Below are 13,550 nucleotides of genomic sequence, written 5' to 3'. Positions count from 1 at the left end.
TGTTAGTGGGGTCTTTTATGTTGTCACACACAAGCGATTAGGGGGCAGCTAAAGGAACCAACAAGTCACATGAAACCACAAGACGGGGGACTAAGAAAACGTGTCAACACCTCTCTCTTTATTTTAACAGGTAAGACGAACAACAAAAACCCATGGCACCTTGAATTTCTCTAAAAAGCCTCGCCCAGACGTCTGAGCCGCTTCCGTATTATAAATTCACCTCCGGTCACTTACAGATGATGTCACCACTGTCCCAAAATCCTCCATGTCATCCTCCCAGCATTCCTACTTCCATTCCCCATCTCATAAATGCGTCCGTCTCACCACCATTTTTTGTCAATTGTACCTTACAAACCTGACCGTTATTGAGAATTCTCTCAACCTTTTACTGTGGTTTACAGTATATGGAGATGGAATCCCCAACCCTTAATCTGTGTGTCTGTGTTTTCTTCACAATGTGTTTATGCTACACTTATTGAAAGGCTTCATTAAAATTAATATAACCTGAAAGTGTAAAAAAAGAGCGTGCACCACAGGGGTTCCAGTACTTTGGTTATTTACAAGAAGCAGTGAGATGAAGCACATGGATACACAATACAATACTTGATCAGACCCTCTTACTTGCAAATGGTGCAAACGAAGCAAGCTGGGTGGTACGTCTTTCCCAAGGCGGTGACAACTTCTCCTTCTACAAAATCCCCGCAGCCATTGCACCGGGTCCCATGCATGCACTGATAATCCAAAGTGCATAGATAGTCGCCATTCTTCATAAAGAAGCCACCTTGTGCCAAGTCACAGCCACAGACTACAGGAGAAAAGAGAGATAAAAGGTTCAGTTGATCTTAAGACCTGAATAATTGACATGATATGTAATATCACATTTATAATATGACCTGAATTGTTTCTTCAAGTGGATCACTGACAGATTGTATGTGTTACTCAGGACCATTTAGTCTGTAATTAGTGGAAACCTTGTGACTTGTAGTCTAGACACTAGACTGCACTCTAGTGAACCCATGATGGGATGAAAACAGGCTTACGAGAATAGCGTTTGTCAGTGGCCTGAGAAAGATGGAAACGTGAAAAAAGGAAAGATGGAGAAAAGGTCGGTTTAACCATACATTCATTTTAACAGCATGATCTTCCATTCTCTTTAAAGCAATGGCCAATGTAGGAAACGACACAGGGCACACTCACACCAACAGACATTTACTATGAGCCAGTGTAGAGCTGGGCACGAAACCAAAGATTTACAGATGAAACTCCTGCAAAGAGAAGAACATGAAAACTACACTCTGAGGGCACTGAGAGGTCTATAAACGGGTTTTTGGATGTAACAGCACTCTCTGTATGATGACAGTCTACTCTACTATATAAATACAATCATGCACTGATTTACAGCTGACTGAGTTGAGGGAGGCGATTCATAGTCATGGCCCAGGGCCACAGGAAAACAATGCAGTAATACATCTTTTATTATTATTATTATTATTATTAGTGTTATTATTATTTCACATGGCCTCATGCGTTTTCTGAGTTTTGGAGGGCCCTTTAAGGTTTATTTAGATCTACGCTACTCCACAAGGTCATTTCTTAAGCTTTTGGCCCACTTACAACCTTTATGATCCTGCACCCCATGTTTGCCTTGTTACTTTTATTTATTTTATTTATTTATTTATTTATTTATTAAGCACTTTAAGATTTAAAGACAGCAAGTCAAGGAGCCTGCCTAACGTGCAATGGCAAGTCATTCCAGAGTTTTGGAGCTACAACTGAAAACGCACGATCACCTTGAAGTTTGCATCGTGTCTTAGGAACAAGTAAAAGCATCTGGTCTGCTGACCTGAGAGGGCGAGAGAGACGGTACATATGGGTGCAGCAATTCAAACAGATAAAATGGGGCACACTTTCATTAATATCTGCTAGACAGAAGTTCCAGCACTCTGATATTTTGTCACAGGTATTCATTATAAAAATGCTATTAACGTCTGTGTACCATTTTATTAATGATGAAGTTAACAGTAATATATTATCCATACCAATAATAGGGCTTTGTAATATGGAACTTTCATGTAAAAGTCTTACAATATATTTTATAACATGCAGACTTACAATGAATCCCTAAACTGAAGTGTTTACGATATTTTAATGTAATATCTTGTAGAGAATGCTGGTCGAATCCCATCTGGAGCTCTAGGCAGGGTGGTCAGATGTCAACCCTTGTTGTCCATAGTGGCTAGGCAGTATTAGTAGACTTCTACAACATGTGGGGGTCCTGGCTTTCTCTTGGTGTCCAGAGTGTGCGCCCCTTCAATAGCACAAACTAGGCCCATTTCCGTTTCACCTCGTAATTTAAGGAGCACATGCCCTTTGCTGTACAGAATGTGTGCACTTTTACTTTCATAAATGGTGCCCATAGGTAACAGCACCATCACAGTGTCATCAGAGCTCGACAACAGCTGGGTCTCCCTTGGGTTTACTTTCATTAATGGAGCCCACTCATTATAATTTTGATATCCAAGTAAAGGGGAGGTCCCCCTCAGTGTCCAGAGCACACACCTGCCTTCAAAAACACAAATGGTGTCCCTCAGCTTTCATTAATGAGGCCCTTAAGATGACAGCACCCTAGGAGGCCACCTCTGTCGCCTAGTGGATTGAGCAGCTCTGACTGTAACATAACACGTATTAAAAACTTGTACTATTTAGTGCTTTTCAGTTCCATTCCTCATTTCAAAGCTCTTTATGTGCTTCTCAGTAAAGCACAGACAGGTGATCTAAACCTTAGACTTGAGAATCTTGAACTCCGAAATCATCAGCCATAGTATGTTCGTTGGCCTGTTTGATTTCTTGAAGAGTGTCCTGTAAGAAAACGATTACAGTGGTGTCCTAATTGCTCAACAAGAGGTTTATATTACTGGAATTGGTTTCTGTCCAGCTGTCCAACATCTCATTATTGCTTTAGGTTTGAATTTATTTGTGATCTTCCTTGTTGCTTTGCACTGCATTGTTATTGCTTTGTAAAAGCCTGCTGTCAAAGACCTAATATAAAATAAAATAAAGATGGCTAACTTGATTTAAAAAGAGTGATCAATGCGTGTTATAAGAAAGACTCACATTATTCCTTTGGTGGAACATGTCAGAGTTTACTCTCCTCCTAATTATATTTAAAACTGAAACTGACAGCACAATAATGCACTATTGAGGGAATGGCGCTGTTTACACCTTAGTGGGCATTCAGCCACACACACACACAGCATGTGAGACTATAGAACATTAGAACACTCTAGACGAGAACAGGCCATTCAGCCCAACAAAGCTCGCCAGTCCTATCCACTTATTTCTTCCAAAAAACATCAAGTCGAGTTTTGATAGTCCCCAACATCTTAGTCTCTACAACACTACTTGGTAGCTTATTCCAAGTGTCTGTGGTTCTCAGTGTAAAGAAAAACTTCCTAATGTTTGTGCGAAATTTACCCTTAACAAGTTTCCAACTGTGTCCCCATGTTCTTGATGAACTCATTTTAAAATAACAGTCTCGATCTACTGTACTAATTCCCTTCATAATTTTAAATACTTCAATCATGTCACCTCTTAATCTTCTGTTGCTTAAACTGTAAAGGCTCAGCTCTTTTAATCTTTCCTCATAATTCATCCCCTGTAGCCCTGGAATCAGCCTAGTCGCTCTTCTCTGGACCTTTTCTAGCGCTGCTATGTCCTTTTTGTAGCCTGGAGACCAAAACTGCACACAGTACTCCAGATGAGGCCTCACCAGTGCATTATAAAGGTTGAGCAGAACCTCCTTGGACTTGTACTCCACACATCGTGCTATATAACCAAACATTTTAGCCTTCTTAATGGCTTCTGAACACTGTTGGGAAGTCGATAGCTTAAGAGTCCACTATGACTCCTAAATCCTTCTCATAAGGTGTACTCTCGATTTTCCTACCACCCATTGTGTATTCAAACCTAACATTTTTACTTCCTATGTGTAATACTTTATATTTACTTACATTAAATTTAATCTGCCACAAATCTGCCCAAGTCTGTATGCTATCCAAGTCCTTCTGTAATGATATAACGGATTCCAAATTATCTGCTAACCCACCTATCTTGGTATCATCTGCAAACTTAACCAGCTTGTTACTTATATTCCTATCTAAATCATTTATATATACATTAAAAATAGGAGAAAGAAATTAGGAGAAATCTCATTCATATAACGAATCTTCAAAGGCACTAAGCAATAAACAGTTTAGTTTCGCATATTGTATTAACAAAAGGAGTTGCAGACAAGACCTCCAAAATGTTCAAGGCACATAACCACACAGACCCCGCCACCTTGGATATGAGATGCATACATTTTAAAGAAATGTAGCGTCGTTCTTTGCCACTGAAATCTCCAAGTCACATATTTGCAGTCATAACGTGTTGCATATCGTTGGATGATTTTTCCAAAGGGTGCTCTACAGTCCATTCGTCAAAGCTGTTCTTTTCTGTGGAAGGATCTGTGGAGTAAGTGAATGTGTGTGTGTGTGTGTGGATGCACCTTGAATAGACTGGTGCCCCATCCAAATTTATTATTACAGTTGTAACTTTGGCTGATGCCTTTACCCAAGGTGACTTGCTACATCAGGATACTGTATGCTAAACCGTTCACATCCATATTTTACAGCTGCAGCACTTACTCGTGGTCACACGGTGAATTAGAGGTGGCAATTACATTACATTGCAATACTGATGCGCTGTGCAAGAAAGGACAGAGCCGGTTATACTACCTTAGAAGGCTGGCGTCCTTCAACATCTGTAATAAGATGCTGCAGATGTTCTATCAGACAGTTGTGGCGAGCGCCCTCTTCTACGCAGTGGTGTGCTGGGGAGGCAGCATTAAGAGGAAAAACGCCTCACGCCTGGACAAACTGGTGAGGAAGGCAAGCTCTATTGTTGGCATGGAGCTGGACAGTTTGACATCTGTGGCAGAGCGAAGGGCGCTCAGCAGGCTCCTATCAATTATGGAGAATCCACTGCATCCACTTAATAGTATCATCTCCAGACAGAAGAGCAGCTTCAGCGACAGACTGCTGTCACTGTCCTGCTCCACTGACAGATTGAGGAGATCGTTTCTCCCCCAAACTATGCGACTCTTCAATTCCACCCGGGGGGGTAAACGTTAACATTCAACATTATACAAAGTTATTGTCTGTTTTTCACCTGCATTATTATCATTCTTTAATTTAATATTATTTATTGTATCAGTATGCTGCTGCTGAAGAATGTGAATTTCCCATTGGGATTAATAAAGTATCTATCTATCTATCTATCTATCTATCTATCTATCTATCTATCTATCTATCTATCTATCTATCTATCTATCTATCTATCTATCTATCTATCTATCTATCTATCTATCTATCTATCTATCTATCTATCTATCTATCTATCTATCTATCTATCTATCTACCTACATTGGCAACCTTGTGGTTTACAGTCCAATGCCCTAACCACTTCCTCATGCCAGCCACTGCTGGTACACCACACTGTTTACTGCTGGAAATGCCTGAGCCGCCATCTACAGGATTATGTAAGTCCAGTAAACAGATGGGTGGGCCCAGCAGATGAGTAAGCATGAGGCTGATACAGCCGGGGATATCCTTTGCTTTGTAAAACACCTTCTGGTACTGAATTGTGACTCCAGCTGGCATCATTTAACAATAATGATGGGACTGAGTGGATGATATCCCAGCTAGCACCTGTGCACACGCTCACATGGTGAGGGGCACACGCAATACACACTCGGTGCCAATCAATGAGCCTTCAATGGAGGAAGGGGAGTCTTGGAACAGAAGGAGGAAACGAGAAATCAAATATAAGTTCACAGAGAAGCCTTACCAGTCAGAGCCAAAGAGACGCCATGAAATAGAGCACGTCACCAAAGGGGATTGTTCAAATTATTACATTTTTTTTTGCTTTCTAACTAAATGTCCTTAAATATTGAACATAATTCTGCCACCTCATTACATAATTACAATCGTGAAATATATGCATTTTTCCATGAAGTTCGAAGCAGCCAAACAAACTACAAATCCCAAAGGTATTTTGTTTGCAGTGTGTCCCGTGCTGGTAGCGACGATATGGAACCTAACGATGATAACGATTAAGAACGTAGTGATTGTATTCAAGAGGACCGCAGGCAGACGGCCATATCTGAAAATGGCTAAACTCATCCAAACGTGATGAAGCTGAATTGTCTGAGGAAGAACATTACAGCACTCTGCAAGGTTGGGACATGATGACTTCAGGTGGGCACATGTAAACCAGGGTCTATCCTGGCAGCGTAGCACATCATCAACAATAACACTTTGAGATAATCCGTTAAATCATTACAGAGGGACTTGGACAGCATACAGGCTTGGGCAGATGAAATTTAATGGGCCTCTCTTGAAGCGATGTTACCAGCCCAGCACACCACAGCATAGAAAATCTCACCGGCCATCACAAAGTTGTAGAAGATGTGAAGGATGTCACTTCCCACATTAAAGGAACACAGTATCCTAAGGAAGGAGCCCTGCCCTGCCCTTCCTTATATACAGTAGATCCTCCGTGTTCTGAGACCTGCCCAATCTGTCACTGATGTGGACCCCCAAGTGCTTGTAGGAACACATTTAAGTATTAAACACAATTTAGATTTGAATGTAACAGCAGTGAATATAGTTTATAATTTAAATTGGTTTTCAACACAAAAGTTCAGTTCTCGTGCATTTTTGGGCTATACCACCTATATCTGCTTATATAAAATAAACATTACTCAAAGAAGTAAAAATGTCTGGAATATTAGGAAAAAAAGGAAAATGATTAGCACTTTCACTAAGATGTGAATAATTGTATTGCAACATATTTTGGACTTGTTAAACAAAAGTTTACTTCTTAGCTATTATGGAGTTACAAAAAATGAAGACATATCATTTCAGTAAAGGAACTATATTATCTGCATCACCCGTCCAGTTATTCTCTTAAGCCTGCTGTGTCCACTTAAAGCCATGGAGGCTGAAGGCTTTCCTGACGCCAGAGGGCCCTGAATGGGAAACCAGTTCAACACAGGACACCGTAAGTTACACCGGGCCTATTTACAGTCCCAACCTCCAACCAGTCTTCAAGATGTGGCAAGAAACTTCCTTAAAGTGGAAACACCATCACATTGGTGAACACTATGGGCACTCCAGTGGAGACGTTCTCAGCCCTAAGAACATCCCAGGGTTCAGTCTGTCAGGAGTTTGCACATTTTTCCTTTTATTCATGGCACTCTCACTTTACTCCATTTTTCTCCCACATCCCAAAGATGTGTATTGGCAATGCTTCAGTGTGGGTATGACAGTGAGTGTGCCCTACGACAGACTGGCATCCTGTCCAGCGGTTTCTTCCCAGCTCACACTCACACTGAAAGCTCTGAACCACACAATGAAAGAACATGATGGGATAACCCTCATCTCTTACGCATCCCGTATGTACTGCGTTTGTGATATTTTCACGTTCATACAGGATACGTAAGAGATGAGGGTTATCCCATCATGTAGTTCAGAGCTTCTGTAAACAACATTGCAGCATAGGTAAGAAACTAATGACCCTCAAAGGCTATGTCGGTATACTGTCTCAATAGAGGGCAGCGCTGACGTGGTTTTCTCTTCATGGTTATACTTCTGCAAACCATAAGTAGTGTGCATTGTTTTTTACATTTCTCTCAACTGTCCCTCTTAATCCCTCCTAAAACTGGCTTATTGTCCACATTATACTTTTGTGAGACCTTATTCTTAGCATTAAACAACATTAAAACGGACAAAAGAAACCTACTGACAGATGAAGTTAGTGCTGCTTGCTTGGGCTTGAAGTTCATAAAGTACCTACTGTAACAGGCAGCTGGGATTCTCACCCGGCTGGGACACCTCCGTAAGGGAAGGACTAGGGGAAGGAGCTGGCATGGGGCAATACCTCCCCCGGCACGACAGAGGGCAGCCCCCCTGGCTTGCTACAGTGCCATGCAGCAGGAAATCTCAACCCTGCTGGGGCCCGTGGCGAACACCAGGGGTTGTATGGAGAACAGCTGAGCTGGAAGGAGATCATGGAACAGCTGGAGCTCTTCCGGGTGCTCTGTAAAAGGAGCCAGCTGCCACCACTCAGAGAGCTAGAGTCGGGAAAAGGTGGAGGACGAAGCTTGAGGGAGGAGTGGAGGCAGAAGAGACAAGCAGAGAAAGGAACTGTGTGGTGATTTGAAACTTCAAACAAAGCCTGTGTAGTGCTGGGATTTCTGTCTCGATATCTGGAGTGTTAGGTTAGGTTTCACACTACCTATAATTTCAGACCTTTCTATTAAAGCTCAGCAACAAAAAAGTGATTAACTGAGGTCAAATCAAATGCATTGTGTTCCATATTTTTCAGTTCAATTCAAAATTAGTATTAAAAGTAGAGTAATATTTTAGTGCACTATTGTAAGCCCAATTAGAATCGGTGCGCATATCATTTTCTCTACTGTAAGTCACTGATTTTTCTTTTATTTTTATAATACATAGCACCACACATGATTGGGCTGTGAATTTATATTAATGAACATGTAAAGAATTGGTTCTCTTTTCTTTAGCGAGGGTGAGCTGCCAGCAAAGTCAAGTTAGGCATTTTCAGAATTTTTGAAACAGTGAGCCCAAAAGGTTCGCCGTCACTACGCTAATAGTTATGTGCTTTAACAAAGAGATAATCTGTTCCTGAAAACCCCTTTGAAAAGATCTCATTACAACTAATTCAAATGGAGACCATTTTAAAAAGGTTCCTGGCCCCATAATGACCTAACCTTTTGTTTAAGCGACATGAAAACTACGACTACATGACAATTGGCAGAAGTAGTTTAATAATACCATTAGCCGTCAAAACAAACCCTAATAAAACATTGCCATTCATTAAATAATGTTTAATAAAGCTCTTTAACTGGACTTCATCACTTCTAGTTTTACATTCAAAAGAATGGCATTTTGTTTTTTCGTGAGCTTTTCCAGCTAATTCATGATCTCTTTATGGAGCTGTGATGAACAGGATAAGGTGAGAAGATGTGTGAACAACACATGTTACAAGGTGCGTGAATTACGTCACGTGAACGCACAAGTGCACCTCGCTGCAGCTTGTAGATCAGCCCTGTCTGTTCGACAGGATGTGACAGTATGGGTTGATCCCACGTTCCATGAAAACAGGTGCAGCCAATCATTAATCCAAACTCGGGACCCCATCACCAGTCTTTTGGGTTTCTTTGGGAGCCACATCCATGCCCCCCGCTGCCATTTCTTTGCCATCTATGGGAGAAAGCGCATAGCAGGCTGCTCCTACTCTCCAGTGTCACTCAACAGGAGTGTGATCTTCAACCACGTCTAAAGCTGGCCACAAGCACCTCACTCTGGGGTTCACCTCCAACCACCTGCCTCCAATACTCACAGCACAGGATCTCCCTTTCCTGACTCTCACTCTCTTTTTTTTTTTAGTTTTGTTAATTTTCATTCCTTCGACTCTGTTCTTGTTTCATTCTTTTCTCCTTTCTAAGCTGTGGCCGGGCGCAGGTGTCACAATCGCCAACTCTGAGGTGGGAATGAAGCACTTGACTGACCTGTCGCATCTGCACGTGAATGCGTACGCAGCCAAGCAATTGAGTCACTCTCGGAGCAATGCATGCACGCTCAAATTTATTTATTTACTAGGGGGGCTTTGCCCCCCCTGCTTGCTTTGCTCGCTTACCTCTTAACCTGCTCTTCATGTGTACCGTGCCAACATTTTTGGAATCTTTTAATTCTCACGGATATGCCTCTTCATTGGGAAGGAACACTACATTTTTTTTTTTCCCTGATGGCAACACGAATTACATGATCTACCAGTCTCCGACTTAAAGTTTAAATACGAACAATATATTTGATCTCTTTTCGCTGTTACGTTATTTCACCAAGTAATAATTTCTGTTTGTTTGCGCTGATGCGATCTTTCCTATCCTTTTTTTGAGACTTTCGAATTTTCATACTTCCATTATCTCTAACCTGCTCTGCATGTGTACCACGGCAACGTTTATGAATTCTTTACGATGTTCTGCTTTGTCATTTACTCTTTCTTTTATTTCCAGCCCCGGACGTAGTTAAATCTCTTGGCACAAAGACTCGTCTCGCGGGCGTTTAAGTGTCTCTCTGAGAAAATCACGTCTCGTCTCCTTCCAAGATTTTTTTTTACAATAGAGCAATATTTAAAAATGGACAGCGCCATAAACCTCCCACAACAGACCAGTGGCTCAACTTGCAGTATAAACTGTGGAAATAACTCTGTCAGGGTGGAATTTTAGGGTGCTATTGTTTTTTCTTTATTAGACGCCACTTTGTGTAACAATCGTGAGGGTTGTTTCTAGAGGTGTGGTCTCCAGGGTCATGACCTCAAGCTCATCATCATAACAGGATTGAACCAAGCTTTATCCAATCTGTAGATAAATCCATAAAACACAAAAAATACTCTCTTTGCTAATTGTTCTTCACATCTGGCCTGATTTTTGCTTCTCGTCAATGTTCTGGTCACTTTGACTTTTGAATGCATCTCCTGGTTGGTCAAAAAAAAAAAAAAGTTATCTTTTTCCTGTTAAGTCAGGACAAACTGAGAGTGGGAATGAGCATCTTTACCATTCAGGCCTGCCCCAAACATCCAGCACCACCCCATTCGGAGGCTGCGGTGAGGACAGACTAAGACTGGAACTGGCCTTCGCAACATTTAGCCCCATTTCGTTTTGGGTGCTACAGCAAGGAGTACTTGGAATGACTGCGTAGATAACCAGGGTTTTGCAATAGCAGCGTACATTTGAAAATCATTCCAGATTCTTCACTTACATATATTTTCCTAAAGTGGTTGTTCCTAAACACTTATTTTGGATAATTGACAGCAACACTTACGCGTATTTGTACAGCCCACGTGTTTTCTCAATTAGTTCTACAGTAACGAACATGTCTAGCATTTCTCCCCTGGCTGGTATTCAAAATTGTGTTTCTCATCTAAGTTTGTATCATAAATTTGTATTAATGTTTCTTTCATTTGTTATGTTATGTTTATTTTTCTTTATGTCTATTTGTAAGTGGAACTGGCCTAACATATGTCCCATGTGCTTTGTGGGTGGTTCCCCAAGGGGTGGGGCCACCTGACTAATAGCTGCCCTCCACACTACACAGTATATTGGAGGACCTTCCGTCGTTCCTGGCACTTCATTTCGAATGTGCTAGGGAGTGGAGTGTCATTTGTGTTTTTGCAGTGCCCTGCTATTGCTTGTGAATTCCCAGATTCTTGAACCTGTGCTCTGTTTCTGATTTCTGTATTGGGACTTTGGTTACTGTGGATCGCTTTATGTTTTCAAGCAATTCCTTTGTGCTCTTAGGAGCTTCGTGCATTGCAAAGCCTTTTGTTAAAATGACCCTTTTATTTTATAAACATTTTTCACGACCCTTTTTGTGTCTAGTCGGGGTTTAGATGGTATGTCCCACCCTTGAGGGCAACCTTTGAAACTGCTTTTGGGACTCCCAAATCACAACATCATTTGCTTTGAAAGTCTTGTGAAGTGAAAGAGAAACTAAACAGAAAAGTTTATATTCAAGTAAAGTAGAAATATTTCCAAGACATACACCAGTACAGTAACAAGTACTTGGACATCATTACTATACAGCTGTGTTTTAGTGTCAAGGTCGGCTAAACCAAAGGATCCCAATGACTTGCTGTTATGTTGTGTAGCATTCTGGGCCAGCAGTAAGTCCGATTTCTACGCCATTACTGCACGTGTGGAGTTTGTACAGTTCTTTCCCCAAATCCGTATGGATTGTCCCCTGGTATTCTGGTTTCATTTCCCCATCCCAAATTGTGCGACTGCCTGAAAGTGTGCCCTGCAATAGACTGGCACCCCCATGTGTGGTTACTTCCAGCTCTATGCGTAATATCCCTGAAGTCAACTTCCACTTTCTACCATTCTGCAATGGTAAAAACATATTTAGGAAAATGAATGGATACTGTGATATTATTAAATATTATTTCAAAGCTTTTATTAAGCTATGAGATTCCATTACAAGAACGGAAATCAACACCAGTCGTTAAAAGCAGGACTGTCGTGTTTTTATTGATAGATTAATAAAGGAGAGGCACTCTAGCCTAAAAAGCCCATAAAATCTATTTCTGCTACTCTCAACAAAATGCAAACCATGGCAGAATTCAGTGTTACGCTTTGTCTAGGAAGCTGTTTAGGTTAAATCAGGAATCATTTCCAGCCTCATTCATCACTTAACCTGATACATCTCTCCTAGATGTAAGGTGAACCATTACTCATTCAGTGTTAATTAACAGATTAGGGCTTAGCTGAAAAGTATGGGGAGACAGAAAGGCCTGCTCTCCCCTCTCAGTCCGCAGTACGAGCGACATCCGGCAACACACACATCAGCCTTGGAAAACCGAGGAGCCTGCGGTCAATAAGGATGCCCAATCACATCCATCCACACTAACAAGGGGGAGGTACAGACGGAAACAGGAGGCGTCAGGATACTTCCATCAATTTAGAATAAACCTGTTTATTAGTATTGACAGTGCATTACTGCCTACTTTCAGCCCATTTTACAACAAAGAAACTGCTTAGTTTGACTCTTTAGATGAGCTCTGTCAAATCAAGTGATTCCATAAGGACGGAAATGACTGCAAGCAGAAAGCTGACTTTGAAGAGAGCAGGAGAGTGAGGACCGCCATTAAGAGCTCAGCACTTGGAGCACACAAAGTAACGTATCAATTGAAACGTATTTATTAGAGCTGCTTCCTGTGCTAACTTGCATCGAGGAATCATACAGTTGCATTTTAGTACTAGGGTGTTGTATCATGTTAGCCATTATGGATGTAATGTGAAGTCAAGGAAAATGACACCTTTTATAGGCTAACTAAAAAGATTATAATATGCAAGCTTTTGAGGCAACTCAGGACTCTTCTTCAGGCAAGATCTAAACATCTTGATTACACCATGTCTGAAGAAGGGGCCTGAGTTGCCTCAAAAGCTTGCATATGGTAATCTTTTTAGTTTAGCCAATAAAAGGTGTCACTTTCCTTGACTTCTCTTTACCTTTTTCTCTACAAAGAACTCTGAATAAGCCATCAACATAGCGAACAACAGTGCAGTCCTTCATGCCCTGCTCTCCATAGCCACACACGGCTGCTTGTTATATTTAGAACATAAGAGATTCTACGAACTTGAGGAGACACTCAGTCCAGCAGGCGTGTTTGGTTAGCTCATAGCTAAGCTGTCCTGATATCTCATCCAGAAACTTCTTAAAGGTGGTCGAGGTTTCTGCTTGAACTGCATGTCTCAGTAGTTTGTGTGCTTCCCGGTTTCAGTCCTAAATGCACATCCCCTTCATTTTCACTGGTGTCCTCGAGTACGTGAATCGCCCTTACATTGAAAGAATTCTGCTGGAAGTTCTTTATCAAAGTAGATATTTCCATGGCCTATTGTGTAATGTCTGTAGAACAGATCAGGAGAT

The 13,550-nt window shown here is 41.3% G+C and overlaps 1 protein-coding gene across 1 annotated transcript in view; it reads right to left on the bottom strand.

The window, feature by feature from the left end:
* ablim1b (actin binding LIM protein 1b) overlaps positions 1–13,550 on the bottom strand; it is a 341,011-nt gene that overhangs the window by 192,496 nt on the left and 134,965 nt on the right. The window contains exon 3 of the mRNA XM_051922460.1: positions 622–805. Within this exon, the coding sequence (XP_051778420.1) occupies positions 622–805 (184 nt within the window). The remainder of the gene's footprint in view (positions 1–621; positions 806–13,550) is intronic.

Source organism: Erpetoichthys calabaricus, chromosome 2 (assembly GCF_900747795.2).
Source record: "Erpetoichthys calabaricus chromosome 2, fErpCal1.3, whole genome shotgun sequence".
NCBI classification, from domain to species: Eukaryota; Metazoa; Chordata; class Cladistia; order Polypteriformes; family Polypteridae; genus Erpetoichthys; species Erpetoichthys calabaricus.
This window is presented reverse-complemented; position numbering and strand designations above follow the sequence as displayed.